Source organism: Panicum virgatum, chromosome 8K (assembly GCF_016808335.1).
Source record: "Panicum virgatum strain AP13 chromosome 8K, P.virgatum_v5, whole genome shotgun sequence".
Taxonomy (NCBI): Eukaryota; Viridiplantae; Streptophyta; class Magnoliopsida; order Poales; family Poaceae; genus Panicum; species Panicum virgatum.
The window spans coordinates 15,577,517-15,593,285 of NC_053143.1; the positions used below are offsets into that span (position 1 = coordinate 15,577,517).

Below are 15,769 nucleotides of genomic sequence, written 5' to 3' on the forward strand. Positions count from 1 at the left end.
TTACCAAAAAACATTCTTCTGAGCCAAAATTGTCTAAGGGCGATGATTAATACTACATCGGCCATGTTTTGCTCAAGTCAATGTTGAAACAACCTGTTTGGCCCGCCACACCTTCTTCATTGTCGCTGACGTCTTCGGCACGGTCTCCACTTGTTGTCCCATTGCCTCCTTCTTGCGCATACGTTGCAGCCTTCGCTTCTGAGTATGAGACAAACCTGAGGGACACCACCTCGGCTGTAAATACTTTGAATCTTGCTCCTTGCTCTTCCCATTCTCTTTGCTGCAATCAACATCTTGCTTGATCGGATTATTGCTAGCAACAATCGGTCTTTGTAATAATGCATGATTTGGATACATAGGAGGATATTGAATATAATATGATTGCATATGCATCCTACTATAATCCATAGGTGTATAAAAATAAGGATACCAACAATACCATGGAGCAATCGGTCCACTAGATGAAGTATAATTACTTTGACTCGATTGCTCTTGATGTCTTGACGATGATCCCGTATCCTTGACTTTGTTTGGTGGCCTTTTCTGTCTCTAAGCACTCCCTTCCTTCTCATATTTAGCCAAGAGTTCTTTAAAACTCGGCCTTGTCTTAATTTTGGAGGAGTTCCCAGATTTACTGGGCGCACCGGTTAGACCGGTCCCATGACCGGTCAGACCGGTCGAACCGGTCAGACCGCCGCTGTGGCCGGTCAGACCGGTCGACTTGTTGTCGGCCTTCCTCTTGTCTTGCCCCCCGAGTGTTTTTGCACCTTGAGGGATCTCCTGTGTCAGCTTCTTTTCAGGTCTTTCATCACCAATAACTACATTCTTCCCCTTGGTTAATTCGGCTTGACTCGGCCAAACTAGCACTTTAGGATTTTTCAATTCCAAAACATGCACTGGGAAAGGATTCTGATCAACCTGCATATTAGGAGTAATCAATCGTCCTTCATTAATGGCCGATTGAATTTGTCTACGTAACACATTGCAATCATTAGTAGCATGTGAAAAAGTATTATGAAACTTGCAATATGCTCGCCGCTTCAACTCTTCAGGCGGCGGTAGAGTATGTGACATCTTAACATATCCAATCATATATAACTCATCAAATATTCTCTCGCACTTGGATACATCAAAAGTAAATCGTTCATCTTGCCGATTTTTCTGAATCGGCTTAAGAGCAGAATAAGTAAATGGTTTATTTTGAGATGGCCAAGCAAACTCAGCAGTATACACATCATTAGACTCATCGTCCGAACAATTTGAATTGCATTCTAAAGTATGCACACTAGAACGATGATGTCTATGAGACTCTTGAGGCTCTTTGCTTCGGCTTTCTATAGCCAAAGCTCTTTGATGCACCTGAGTGTAAAGAAATCATAGCCCTCTAATCTTTCTTTCATGTGAGAGCGCAAGCCATTAAAAGCCAAATCAGCTAGATCTTTTTCTGCAATATTCACACTAAAGCATCGGTTTTTTGTATCGCAGAATCGTCTTATATAATCATTGACAGATTCATCACGCGATTGTCTAACCGATGTTAAGTGAGACAATTTAAGCTCATCATGCCCACAGAAAAAGTGCTCATGGAACTTCTGCTCTAATTGTTCCCATGAACCAATAGAATTAGGTGCCAAAGATGAAAACCATGAGAAAGCGATTCCAGTTAGAGATAAAGAAAATAAACGCACTTTCAACTCGTTTATTGAACCAGCTTCTCCTAATTGGGCAAGATACTGACTAATATGCTCAAATGTACTCCTAGTATCTTCCCCACTGAATTTAACAAACTCAGGCAACCTAAAACCAGCAGGGTATGCAACCGAATCAAACGAAGTAGGATACGGCTTTTGGTATGTGCGGGTTTTGCTTCTAACATCCACTCCAAAACTTTCTCTAAGCAGATTAGCCAAATTATTCTTATAATCAGTAAGCATTTTATCAAAATTACTTGAAGAATTTGGCTGTGTGGATGTAGATACCTCTCGCTGGTTTGAAACAAACTGACCGGATGGACCGGTCAGTACGACCGGTCGGACCGGTTGGGGGGAACCGGTCTGACCGGGCTGATATACCGTTCTGACCGGTATCTGCCGGTTTTGCCAACGTTGCACATATCGGTCAAACATCTCGTCGGAGATAGGACCGGGGTGTGGCACTGAATTCCTAGAGATTTCTGGTGGTATGTACTGAACAATCTCGTTCGTTCGGCTAATGTTGGCCGAACCAGGAATACTCATAATAGGATCAGTGTATGTGGGTGTAACAGTTTGACCACTGAAATAATTTATCGGCATCCCATATTGAGGTTGACTCGTAGGAGATGCTGCCGATGGTTGAGGAACATAAAATTCAGAAGTAGAAACAGATGGAGGTTCATCGGCTGATTCTGGTTTCTTACCAGCCGATTCCCTTTCCTTAGAGCTAAGCCAATTAACCCAATAAACATCACGCTCAGCTAACAATTTCTGAATTTGTTCCATAGTAACACCAGAAGGTGGAGCAGTTGCAGCAGGTGTTACCTCAGTAGATGCATCCGAGGAGGTAGAAGTGAAGTCGATCTCTTTGATCTTGGTGACCTTGCCGCCTCGACCGACCTTGATGCTCGCAAGCGCCGCTTGTAGATCTTCTTCATCACGCTTCTTCTTGCGCTCCTCCAGCAGCAAACGAACGTCCTCCGGAAGATGCTCATATGAAGGGATGATGTTCTCCTTGTCGATTTCTGTGTTGGAGCACATCTTCTTTGGAGTAGATTAGATCGGTTCTATTAACCAAGATCTTTCTTCCCCAGCGGAGTCGCCAAAAAGTATGTTGACGCAAATCTTGGTCAACACACGAACGCACTAGATCATGCGGCGCGAGAAAGAGCTCGATGCAGCTCTCTCTGCGTGGAGCGGTCAGACCGGTCTAATGTACCGGTCAGACCGGTCGCCGGTGAGAATCGGCGACGGCCGACGAACGCAAACCCGGGAGGGACCCCGGCAGGGTAGGCGCACGTAGGGTTGTTCTAGGATCGGCAGGCCACCTAGAACGCCTTCAAACGTCGCGGAGACGAAGGAAGAACAGCAGATGGGGTTGGAAAAGCTAGGGTTTGGAGAAGAAGATAAAAAGTAGAGTTCGTATTGATTTTGTTCGATTGGATACTCTAATCGGCCGTGACCCTTTATATTTATAGGGTGGGGTGGACTTATCCTGCAAGAAATCCTGTTTACAGATCTAAATCTATAAAAATGTCTAGTTGTACTCGGACTCTACCTGGACCGGTCAGACCGGTCGGACCTACCGGTCGGCCCTTGCCGGACAAGCCACAGTGCCTTGACCGGTCAGACCGCTCGGTCATACCGGTCAGACCGGTTGGTGCCAATTTTGGCTATCAACACGTGTATTGCATATCTATGGCTCCCGTTTCACTTCAACTCCGTCCTAACTGTTACGGTAAAAATCTTTTCCAGAGCTTTCTTCTTCCCCGACAAGCTGTTAGTGATGCTACGCCTGAAGGAAGGAATGGGCCTCGAGTATCATCTCGGCCCAGGAAGCTCAGTAACAAAGACTTCAGGCCGTCGTCGGTTAATCCGCTTGCATTCGAGTAAGGGCTGAGCCCATGTACTATTCTATATAGTCTGAAGTACTCGAGAGGAGAGGGCAGAAAATGTAACACACAATTATTAACTCAATTCTAATCTGTCCTCTGCCTATCCGATCTCCAATTCCTGTTCTTCCTCCTGCTCTTCCCTTCCCTTCCCCACGCTACCGCTAATAGATTGGTATCAGAGACGCCGATCTGGAACCTCATTCTATCGATCACGAGCAATTCACACGTTCCCGCAAGCAGTTGGGAGCGATGGATCCGAATCTCAAGTTGATTTTCGATGAGTTGAAGACCGTGTCGGCCAGCATGGGCGACCTCAAGACCTCGCTGGAGCACCGCATCGACGGGGTGGAGAAAGCTTTGGGCGACCGCTTCTCGTCGCTCGAGCAGACGGCCAGCCTGTTCGACGCCTGGAAACCCAAGGTGGAGGCGTCCGTGGAGGACCTTCGTGTGGAGGTTGGTGCGCTCCGCAAGATTGTCAATCGAGTGGTTCTCGATTCCGCTTCGCCATCTCTGGGCCTCTTCCCCAAGCCTGGGTCGACCGCGGCGATCTCGGCTGCCGGTAACCCGGTCGACGGCCCCGCTGGGCACCGCGTGGATTCTTCTCACCGGGGGCATGTGTATGGGTCGGTCTACACCCACACGCATCTCCCGGTCACGGGTATGCCGGCTCCGCCTAATCCCAAATTACATCGATCTGTTTCGCATCCGCACTTGGAGATTGGGGGTTCTGGTGGTAGTCATGTATTTGATTTGGGTCCGGATCTAGTTCCAGTAAGCTGCCTAAGATGGATTTTCCAGTCTTCGATGGTGATAATCCGAAGTTGTGGATTAACCGTAATGAGATGTATTTTGAGCTGTTTCCTGTCGATCCTTCCAAATGGGTCAAGGTTGCTTCTATGAATTTCTCTTCTGCGACTGCCCGCTGGTTGCAGTCTGTAGAAGGGAAAGTCAAAATGGTGTCGTGGTCAGAGCTCTGCACGATGATTTTGGAGCGTTTTGGTAAAGATCAGCATGCCTTGTTGATCCGTCAGTTGTTCCATATTAGGCAGACAGGCACAGTTTCTGAGTACGTTGATCAATTCTTTGCAATAGTGGATAGCTTAGCGGCTTATGAAACGGGTGCTAATTCCCTTTATTTCACTACTTGCTTTGTTGATGGTCTTCGGGATGATATTAAGTCGGCTATTATTGTTCAGCGTCCATCGGACCTCGATACTGCTTGTGTCTTGGCTAAATTGCTGGAGGAGGTCGCCGACCAGATCAAGGTGAAGGATATCAAGAGGCCAGAGTTCCTATCTTCTTCCAGATCATTTCATCATGGGGCGGTGCCACTTCCTCTGCCACCGCGTGCTGATTGCCCAGGGCCATCGGCGTCTGCTCAAGATCGCCGAGGCATGGATGCCGCTCGCTACAAGCCTGTTGATGAAAAGCTGGCAGCCTTGAGAGCTTATCGACGTGCTAAAGGCCTGTGTGAGAAGTGTGCAGAGCGTTGGAGTCGAGATCACAAGTGTGCTGAATCAGTCCAGCTACACGCCTTGCAGGAGGTTTGGGAGTTGTTGCAACTCGAAGATTCTGGCAGTTTGGCTGATCAGGAGGGACAGGTTGAAGGTACTCCATCAGGTGAATTGTTTGCTCTATCTCTAGCGGCTGTGCATGGTGGTAAGGCTCCCAAAACTCTGAAGCTTTCTGGGGTGATTCAAGGTAAAGAAGTGACCATGTTGGTGGATTCGGGCAGCTCTCATACCTTTGTGAGTGAGCAATTTAGTCAGTCACTATCTGGCAGTTCTATGCTCCAGCATCCTGTACAAGTTGCAGTGGCTGATGGTACTTTTATTCAGTGTGTATCTCAGTTCAGTGACCTGCAGTGGTCTTCTCAAGGGTGTAATTTCACTTCTGCGGCAAGAGTTTTGCCTTTAGCTCATTATGATGTGATTTTGGGAATGGATTGGCTTGAATCTTTCAGTCCTATGCAGATCCATTGGAAACAAAAGTGGCTCTTAATTCCTTATGAAGGATCTTATTCCTTATTACAGGGTAATGCACTGGACGTGCCAATGGGGTCTGTAGTTCAGGTGTGTGCTCTGCTGGTTACTGATTCGAAGGCAGTTGAGTTGGACGTGCCACCAGAATTGCGGCTCTTGTTGGAGGAGTTTGCCATGGTGTTTGAGGCTCCATCAGGATTGCTACCATCTAGAAGTTGTGACCACACTATTCCCTTGATTGAAGGAGCTACTCCAGTTAATGTGAGACCATATCGGTACCCTCCTACAGTGAAAGATGAGATTGAGCGGCAGGTAACTGAGATGCTTAAGGCTGGGATTATTCAGCATAGTATCAGCCCCTTTTCTTCTTCCGTGCTGTTGGTTAAGAAGAAGGATGCTACATGGCGCTTTTGCGTGGATTTTAGGCATCTGAATGCTATCACTGTGAAGTGCAAGTATCCAGTGCCGGTGATCGATGAATTTTTGGATGAACTAGCACATGCTAGTTGGTTTACTAGCTTGGACCTCACGGCTAGTTATCATCAGGTGAAGTTGAAGCCTGGAGAGGAATACAAAACTGCCTTCCAAACTCATTCTGGTCATTATGAGTTTCGTGTTATGGCATTTGGTCTGTCTGGGGGTCCGGCTACTTTTCAAAAGGCAATGAACACTACTCTACAGCCCTTGTTGCGGAAGTGTGTCTTGGTGTTCTTTGATGACATTCTGATTTATAGTCGCACCTATGAGGAGCACTTGGTACATATCAGGTTGGTCTTGGAGTTATTAGTGAAAGACTAATGGAAAGTTAAGCTTTCCAAGTGTGCCTTTGCTCAGCGGCAGATTGCTTATCTAGGACACATTATCAGTGAGAAGGGGGTTGCCACTGATCCTAGCAAAATTTCTGCTATCATGGATTGGGCTGCACCATCTAATGTCAAGGAGCTCAGGAACTTTTTAGGCCTTGCTGGTTACTACAGGAAATTTGTGAGGCACTTTGGTATCATTAGTAAGCCTTTGAAGGAGCTATTGAAAAAGGGAGCCATTTTCTCTTGGACCAAGGATCATGAGCTGGCATTCCAGACCTTGAAGAAATTTCTGAGCAATGCTCCTGTGCTGGCATTACCTGATTTCAGCAAACCCTTTTGTATTGAAACGGATGCAAGTGGAGTGGGTATTGGTGCAGTGCTCATGCAGGGTGGTCACCCCTTAGCTTACTTGAGTAAAGCATTAAGTCCTCGATCCCAAGGGCTTTCAACTTATGAAAAAGAGTACCTTGCTATTTTGGTGGCTGTGGAGCAGTGGTGATCGTACTTGCAGTTGGGAGAGTTTCACATCTACACTGACCATAGAAGTTTGTCTCAGCTAACTGAACAAAGGCTGCACACATCCTGGCAGCAGAAAGTGTCCACTAAGCTTTTGGGTTTGAACTATAAGATCATCTACATGAAGGGGGTGGATAACCGTGTGGCAGATGCTCTTTCTAGGAAAGTGGAGCCTGGGGACCAATGTGCTGCTGTGTCTGTCTGTACCCCCCAGTGGTTAGAAGAAGTGGTGCGCTCTTATGACAATGATGAGAAGGCCAAGACTATGATGACAAAACTTAGCATTGATTCCACTGCTCTGCCTGGGTTTACTTTGCACAATGGAATTCTGAAATACAAGGGCAGGATATGGGTTGGGGCTGATGAGAGTTTGCAACACAAGATCATGTCTGCCCTTCATGCTAGTGCCGTGGGAGGTCATTCTGGTGTTCCCGTTACGCATAGCAGAATCAAACAACTGTTTGCTTGGCAAGGGATGAAAACTACCATTCATCAATTTGTGAAAACTTGTACTGTGTGTCAGCGTGCCAAACCAGATCGAGCTCGGTTACCTGGCCTACTCCAACCTCTCGCGTCTGCCTCTCTCTCCGTCCCGCATGCGCCCGCCACCGCTGCATACGCCTGCGCCCGTTGCCGCCTGCACCTGCGCCTACGCCCGCCGCCGCCCGCAGCACCTCCCCCCCCACCAGCGACCTCCGCCGGACGCCCGCCGCCGCCCGCACAAGCCCGTGTGGCCGTGTGAGCGCCCGCCGCCGCCCGCAGCTCCTCCCCCACTGGCGACCTCCGCCGGACGCTCCTCCACCCCCATCGGCGCCGCTGACGAGCTGCCGACGCCAATGGGTCCGCCTACCCCCATAGGCGAGGCGCTGACCCTTCGACTCGCGATTAGGCACGCGGAATCGCGCCTAGGCGAGCGCCTAGCGGAACAGGGTAGTATGCTCATGGATTGGAGGTGGTTGAAATGATTGAGATAAGTGACAACTTATTGTTTCCTATTTTTTTTCATGAACTGCTGTCTATTGACTATTTCGTATTTACAAGATGTCAAAATGTGATGTAGGAGGAAGAAACATACAAGATTAAGCCACCAAGGTATCAGGTATGTCTACTGACCCTATCTTTTATTTACTGTAGCCTATATATTCAGCATTTTTTGCTATTATATACATAATATATTATATATATAAGTTGTATGGCTAAACGCCAAAACGCCTAGAAAAACGCCTAGTAGCGCCTAGGCGCGATTACTCCCGACTAGTCTCTAGGCTAGGGTCATCGCCTAGATTGCACCTAGCGTCTAGCGGAACAGGGGCCGGCGCCCCCGGAGCCTGTGGCCGGCTTGGGGGCGGACGAGGCGACAAATGCTGCGGGCGGCGTGAAAGGAGACCGATGCGCCATGTTCATCTCTTTGAGGAGGAGCTCAGCTTGGGCCTCCTTGAAGGTCGGGAACGGGCGCCCGCGACGAAGATGGACGCCGATGTTGGTGAAGCGCTCGTTCAGGCCACGAAGAATGTTGCGGACGAGCGTGCGGTCCGGAACGGGGGCCCCTAGATCGGTGAGCTGATCGGCCATCTTCTTGAAGCACCGACAGTAGTCGATGACGGAGAGATCGCCCTGGGCGAAACCGTGGAACTCGACATCGAGAAGTGTGCGCGTCTCACGGTTCCCAGAAACTGCGTCTCCACTGCGACCCAAAGATCGCAAGCAGTGGAGCCGCGGCTGGAGATGGCTTCGGCAAGGTCATCAGAGAGGGTGCCGGCGATCCAGGACTGGACCATGCAGTCCATGCGAGCCCAGTCCGGGGAGGCAGGGGCCCGAGCGTCGAGCGGAACGTGATCCTGAAGAGAGAACTTGCGCGGTGAGCAGAAACTGATCACGCCAGCGAGCGTAGTTACCAGAGTTGATGTCGAGGGTAGTCGGAATCATGCTCCGGATGTTCTGGATCGAGATGGCCTAGGCGTGGAGGTTGAGGACGGCGGCAGCCTTGTGCAGCAGCATGGCGTTGTGAAGATTGTGCGGCGGTGGGGCGTCCTCGTCCTTGTCGCCATCGTGAGGTGGCGGGGGGGGGGGGGGGGAGGGGAGGGGGGGCCGCCGGCGGCCCTGCGCGCGGCCTGGATCCGCACGGTGGCTGCGTCGCAGTCCGCCGTTGCCTGGAAGAGCTCGTCCTCTGCAGCCTTGACGAGGGCGAGCGCCTGCTCGGCGGCCTTGGCGGCGTCCGCCTGGGCCTTGGCAGCGGCGGCGGCGTCCGCCGGATTGATGGGCTGGGCGGTGGATGGAGAGGACGGCAGGGTGCCGGCCATGGCGCAGCACGGAGGGGATCCGGCGCGCGAGGGGAGGAGGGCGCAGCACGGCGAGGTGCCGGCGCGCAAGCACTGCATGGCAAGGAGCCGGCGTGCTAGGGCAGCGGAAGGGGGATCCAAGGAACTCGGACTCTTGATACCATGAAAGCAAATATGGCTCGGGAAATTGGTGATTGATTATTGAGGGTACAAGAGTACATTATATAGGCAAGGATCGGTATCTAGGGTTTATAGAATACACCCAATCAACGGAGATCCTTGCCTAATCAAGATCAATTACCATAAACCCACATGGCAGCCCTAGCCGCCTAGGCTAGGTGCCATGGCCTAAGGGCCAGCCCACTAATAGCCTCGCTAACAAAATGGTAGATATTTTAGTATATATAGTCACAAATACAATTTTAGCTGGAATATGTGGCAATTGCCTGCATTAATTGGAGTATGTTCTTCTTTTGCTTTGTTTAATTTGGATAGTATTACTGAATCAAGTCCCTCTGTAGTGTCAGCAAGATTGCTTAGGTGGATTGATGATGACTAGATTGACATGGCTGATGGAATCCAATAATAAATTAATTAAGTGATATGCAAAAGTAAATAAACATAGACGGGTAATATGCTGCATTGGTAAAATCAGTAATGTTGTTTTGGTGCCTAGACCGGAAGCTTTAGCTTTACATGTGTTTTTTCCTAACTGCAGCTAGCACTATTGCGCGGGCTGTGTTGGAGCAAGCGATTGGTAATCTTGTATCTGGAGTATTTATTATCCTGAACTTTTTGGGTAAACTTAGTTTACTTCGACCGTGACTTAAAAGGAAGGTGGCAGTAAAGTAGGTTTCCTGAACTGCTTGTGCTGCAACTTCGCAGAAAGCAAGTTTTTTTTCCTCTCCACGTTTGGGCCATGTTTGGTTGCCCCCCAAATTTTTTTCACAAAAAGACGAATGTATGCATAGACTAGTTAAATGCCCGTGCGTTGCTACGGGTGATAAAAGATTTTTTTACAATACACAAAAAAGCAATATATAAAGCTACAATTATCGTGATATACAAGAATGAAATTTTTGCAAATTTGATGTGTAACCAGCTGGAGATAGTACTATTGAGCATGCTCGATTCTAAATGTTCATCTACATCAATGCATATACAGGAATTCAAATAGTTTTGTGCCAATACCTTGCAACAGGCTAAACAAATTCCCCAGTTAGCATTATTATTAGCACTTAGGAATTCTCTTTATTTCCTTTTCCACCGGAACAATAAGATGTCACTCCAATCCCCTTAGCGCTGTTATGCTGCTAACAAACTGTGCTCTGCCCGACGGCCGCCTATTTGGACTTCCTGTCGGCTGTCGAACCAGAAGGACAAAAGCTGCCGAGCTGGCACGGTGAAGCTTGGAGAGGCAACATTAGCCTACAATGCATTGAACTATTGATAGATGAATTAGACCACACATTCCTGAAGATATTTGGTAAATCGCACATTTATGGAGATATTTGGTAAATGACAACTGATGTTTGCATTGCCCAGAAAGATAGGAACAATATATAATTTGATCATGAAACTCTAAGGGCACAAAACGCATTAACTTCAAGAAATAATTGAGGATAACAGAAAGAGGAAAAAGAAACCAAAGGTTTACCTAACAATTTAGTTTCTGAAAGTCTTGACCAATTGTATCGGACAATGTTCTCAAATTGTTTGTTTGTTGTTTTCAAATATTAGTCTTACAAAAAATAAATAAGTCACAGAATATGACAGAAAAGGAGACAACGATCCGTACTTACTAAAATAGAAGACAGTAGTTTTCCTCCTCATTCTGCCATTCGGCCACATCTCCCAAGATAGGAAAAATGATTCTAGCTGAATCTAACTGCAATTAGCATCAGACACAGGCATATATGTATGCATATACATAGCCAATTCAAGGAAGTACAATCACCATAGAACAAATCAGCAAACAACTTTACACGCCTGCAGCACCACTGTAGATTCACATAGTTACCAAGAAGCATGAATTCACTAATTAGCCTGCAACACTTGCATGTAGATGCAGATACAACTGCTCTAATTCATGGCATCGAAGGGCTAACATCGCTTCAAGACTTGCACAAATTCCGTGTTAAAACAGAGAATGGCTACATAATAACCAAGTTAAGGGGCGTGAGGTACATTGAAGGTTCCCTTTGTATATCAGATCTTTTTAGGGTGGCCACATCAAGCAGAGGCAACTCATGCTAACTTATCCAGAAAGGAGGGTATTACTTGTTTACATCAAAAAGGAGGCTTCTTGCGTTTGACTGGCTTCCAGCATGGGTGACAGGACCCCTAGGTTGTTTGTTGTTGTTCTCCTGAGCGAGATTGTGTGGAGCTGCTCTCTTTGGCCTCACCTAGAATTCTGGACAGGATTCACGTATAGATGGTTGGATTCCGTAGTCATGTGATCTATATAGCCTTGATCAAATAGCTTATCTTCTCCTTGGACTTCTGATAGAAGTGCCTCAGCAGGATATTCCTGGGCTCTGTTGTTATCACTGCAATCCAATGGCACGATTTGTCCATCAGTGATTTCAGGAAGCAATAAAAATAAAACACGGATGACTTTTATATAAAGCACTTGTTGAGTCTGATCTAACATGAGTGTAGCATATGTATAGACGAATGCACTCACATAATGAAAAGAAACAAGTAACCAAATGATATATTGGTTAACAAAACACCAGCGAATTGTTCATGGAAAGTTATATCATGTTTACCTTTTGCTCTGATATGTTTCTCTTAGAAGTATTTGTTGGTGGAGATGGCACAGTGATGCAGTCTAAATTATGGCACTCCATAACTATGCTCAGGGGTGTTCGCAACACCGAACACTGCTTTAGCCATACATGTACAATTTCAGATCAAACAAGCATTAGATTCAGAAATAAAAGGAAAAGGGAGAATGTCTTATGGTGGTCTCTTATTGAAACCTCTATGTGGTCTCATCAAATCTGCTACACATTCTGGGCAAGCAAGCTTCAGGAAAAAGTGGTTATCTAATTTTTTTTAAATGACAATCAAATCTATGTGACTACTAAGTTCATGCATTCCACACAGATCCTAGTACCAGTACTTGCAAAAAAAGACTTTTGTGTGCACCTTGTCAGAAAGCATCTCTGATGCAGTAAATACACCTCAGAAGTGAGAATCAATATGCATTTGAAGGTAGGAAATAAAAATAAAATTTTCCATAATTCAGAAGAAGTGGATATAAGAGATTCTCTTAGCCCCAAAAAATAAGATGAAAGTGGAAATGCAATTCTACATATTCTCAAATGATTTAGCATTTATTTTGCTTTGCAACTGATCTAACACTATCCAGTGTAGGCAAATATACATTACATTTACCATGAAAATACCGAGCTTGTCTAGATATCTAAAACTCAAAAGAATCACGCTTAAAAAGAATCCAGATAAACAAAGTGACCGACCTTATCCTTGACGAGCTCCTCTCTACTTGAAATATGTTTCCGGATGCGAGCTGTAGGTTCTAATAACTCATTGACAAGCTCTTGCTTCTATTCAAACAGGGATGTAACTATATTATAGAAAAAAAAACAGGGATGCCTCAACACCAACAAAACTCCAAACCTTCTAGCAGATCAAGTGCAATAGAACTTTGGACCCCCTCCAATTCCCAGAAACTCTTTCATTCAAATCAACCATAGCAAGGTAAAATCCATTGCCAGAAATCTTTCATCCTTGGAAGTCCACAGTGCTACTAAACATGTGATACACCTTTTTACAAATTAGTGGAGAACAGTATCCCATTATAAGCATTCTATCGAACACCTGGTGGGTAGACTGTGACATTGGAGACCAGGAGGATGGTGTTACGGGAAATCTTCACTCTAGCAACTGCAAACCAATTCCGGCAACAAACGTGATGTGCATTCAGTAATCTACATGCTAATGGAGAGGATGCAAGAGGTTACATTAGGAATGCTCGTGCTTGAACAGAGATGCAAGACTGGGGCAGGTTAGAGGGAATCTCAGGCTAATAAAATACTCACGAGTTTTTTACCTTGCCCATCTTGTCCTTGCGACAGTGGCCAGCGGCAGCAGTTGGGCTCACGTTACTTCGTCTCCTCTGATGGATCTTAAGGACAAAACAAATGGGAATGATGAAACTGGTAAAGGGAGAGAAGCAAATGGAGGGGAGGTGCACGAGATATGAAGGGGAGCGGAAGGAGCTTATTCCGTTGGCAGCTGCGGCGTTGCTTTCTCACCTGAGGTTCACCCCGTTGGACGTCGGCCGGACCAAATCGCCATCGCCTCGGCCTTCCCCATGGCAACACGGCCCCGTTTCATCGATCCCCGTCGCAAACCGTCCGCCGGAGCCTCGTTGCCGCCGGAGCAGAGCAAGCCGCGCGCCGCCCACCACGGTTCGCCGAGCCGATTTGCCGTGGTCACCGGCCGATGGACCAACCCGAGGCCGCCACGAGCTTCCCCTCACCGATCTGCACCTCTTCCGCCTCCTCACATCGCCGTTCCCCACCGGACGTCGCTACCCATGGAGCAGACCGAGCCGCCAAAACTCCGGCCGGCCAGCCCAGAGGAAGAACAGGAGAGCGAGGGGGAGGCGAGAGCGGAGCCGGTTGGACCTCGGCCACCGGAGGCAAGCGCGGGGGAGGCAAGAGCGTCGTGAGGAGGAGGCGAGAAGGCGGCGAGCGCGAGGGGAGCGTGAAGATGCGGCGGCGGCCAACAGCGAGGGCGTGGTGCGGCGCCGGAGGGGGGACTGTGGAGGGCGTGGTGCGGCGCTGGAGGCGGGACCGTCGAGAGGCAGGCGTGGGGCAGACGGGGAAGAGGAGATGGGAGAAGGGGGCAGAACCGCGGTTTGGCAGAGCCACGGGGAAGGCAGATTCACGGGAGAGTTAGACTCACTTCGTTACTAAACGAAATTTATTTGTAAATTTTTTTTATAGATAGATGTAATTTTACGAGTTGAATCTAATGAGCCTAATTAATCCATAAATTGCAACAGTAAATCATCCTCTAATCGTACAGTCAACAGCTTTATTAGTTATATCAACTGCTACAGTACTATAGTTGTGGAGATGGTTTTGTAATTAGACTTCATTTAATACTTCTAATTAGTGGTTAAAGGGGCGAAAAAGTTCATGGGCAACCAAACACGGCCTTGGAATTGGAGCAGGTTTCTGTTACTCTGGCGTGTCAGAGATCCATTTTATTGTTAATCAACATTGTCTGCTCATAGGATTACGAATAACTCGATGGATAAGCATAAAGATGTCTTCTGTTGCTTGTGTTTTCATGTTTCCGCATATTGTCATTGCATATTATCTGCAGTTCTGCAAACAGGCATTGTGTTATGGCCACCGATTCCCCCCACATATGCTCATAGTATGTGTTGTACTTGTTGGGTAGCCTGTTTATATGACTGCATTTTATCCTAATGTAGCATTATGATATCTGACATGAAACTTTTCTCTAGTCTATTAAAAAATGTGTGGCTCTTATTCATATGTTCTTGATTTCATTTGAATGAACATACATAAACTAGGAAACAAGATCAATTCTCCTGTGCATTACATTAAGCCCATGGCTGATAGAATTTTTGGTCTTTGATAGCACATTTTTTCCTGGTTTAAAAGGAGTTTGAATCATATAGATGATGTGGAGTTTTCTCTGGTCAGCAAGATGGATAATAAATGATAAATCAATGCATAAGTTGTGGGTCCAAGAGGAAGGTCCATGTTGTGGGTGCTCTGCCGTCTTCACTATGGTCATTATTCCTATCCCCAATTATGTCCTTATATGCATCTTGTCAGCCATTTTCCCAATTATTTTGAGTGCAAGTCTGTCAGGTCATCCCATGACTCAAACCATTTTGCTGACATAGTGTTTATTCTGTAGGTCCAATAACAGTTCCAAGGAGTCTCAGGTGGGCGTCATGCGGAGTGATCTCTATGAGCGTGTCAGCAGCCATACTTGAGCGGCTCTTCAGCCTAGAATGTGAACCTCACAATATAGCAGCACATGACAAACCTGAATTGAACCCTGAATAGCTTATTCGAAGTGCAGAGCTAGTCTATGTTTTTGTCCGTGCATCCTGGACAGCTTATGGGGGACATACTTCTGCATGATGTAGCCTGCCATGAAGATCTATGCAGCCACTTAAATTTACCTTACTGGCTACCATGTATGATAGATTTCTCTCCGAATTTTGAGCTAGTGCATTTATAATCTGTGCATGCCTTCGAACTAAAATATTATATTGCTAAAATTAAGAAAGTAGATTTGTTTTTTTTGTCCTTTTGGGTATTTCGAGTTTAAAGTGTTGTAATATGTGCGAAGATTATTTATCGATCATGGTCGCAATGTGTTGTGAGATATATGTCTGCTACCATCCTGACAAAAGAAGTTTTCAAGAAATGACGATCCAAAAAAAAACGGTATTCCAACTTTCATCGCACGACAAAACGAGCTAGATGCCTTTTTATAAGAGTTATCAAGAGCTAATAAAATGACGTTGCCACAGGAAACTGTGATGATCACGTATAGGTCCACGGGAGGTTTTTT

At 46.7% G+C, this 15,769-nt stretch overlaps 1 protein-coding gene across 1 annotated transcript; it reads left to right on the forward strand.

Moving 5' to 3' along the window:
• Nucleotides 1-3,662: 3,662 nt before the first annotated feature.
• Nucleotides 3,663-15,511, forward strand: LOC120644038. Its single transcript, XM_039920574.1, has 3 exons — nt 3,663-7,992; nt 9,891-14,972; nt 15,104-15,511. Exon 1 carries the CDS (start codon nt 4,375-4,377, stop codon nt 6,367-6,369), a length of 1,995 nt encoding a protein of 664 aa, XP_039776508.1. The 5' UTR covers nt 3,663-4,374; the 3' UTR covers nt 6,370-7,992; nt 9,891-14,972; nt 15,104-15,511.
• The last annotated feature ends 258 nt before the right edge of the window (nt 15,512-15,769 follow it).

Bases quoted from the DNA above. Each gene is read 5' to 3' on its own strand.
- LOC120644038 (XM_039920574.1), top strand. From the start codon at position 4,375: ATGGATTTTCCAGTCTTCGATGGTGATAATCCGAAGTTGTGGATTAAC.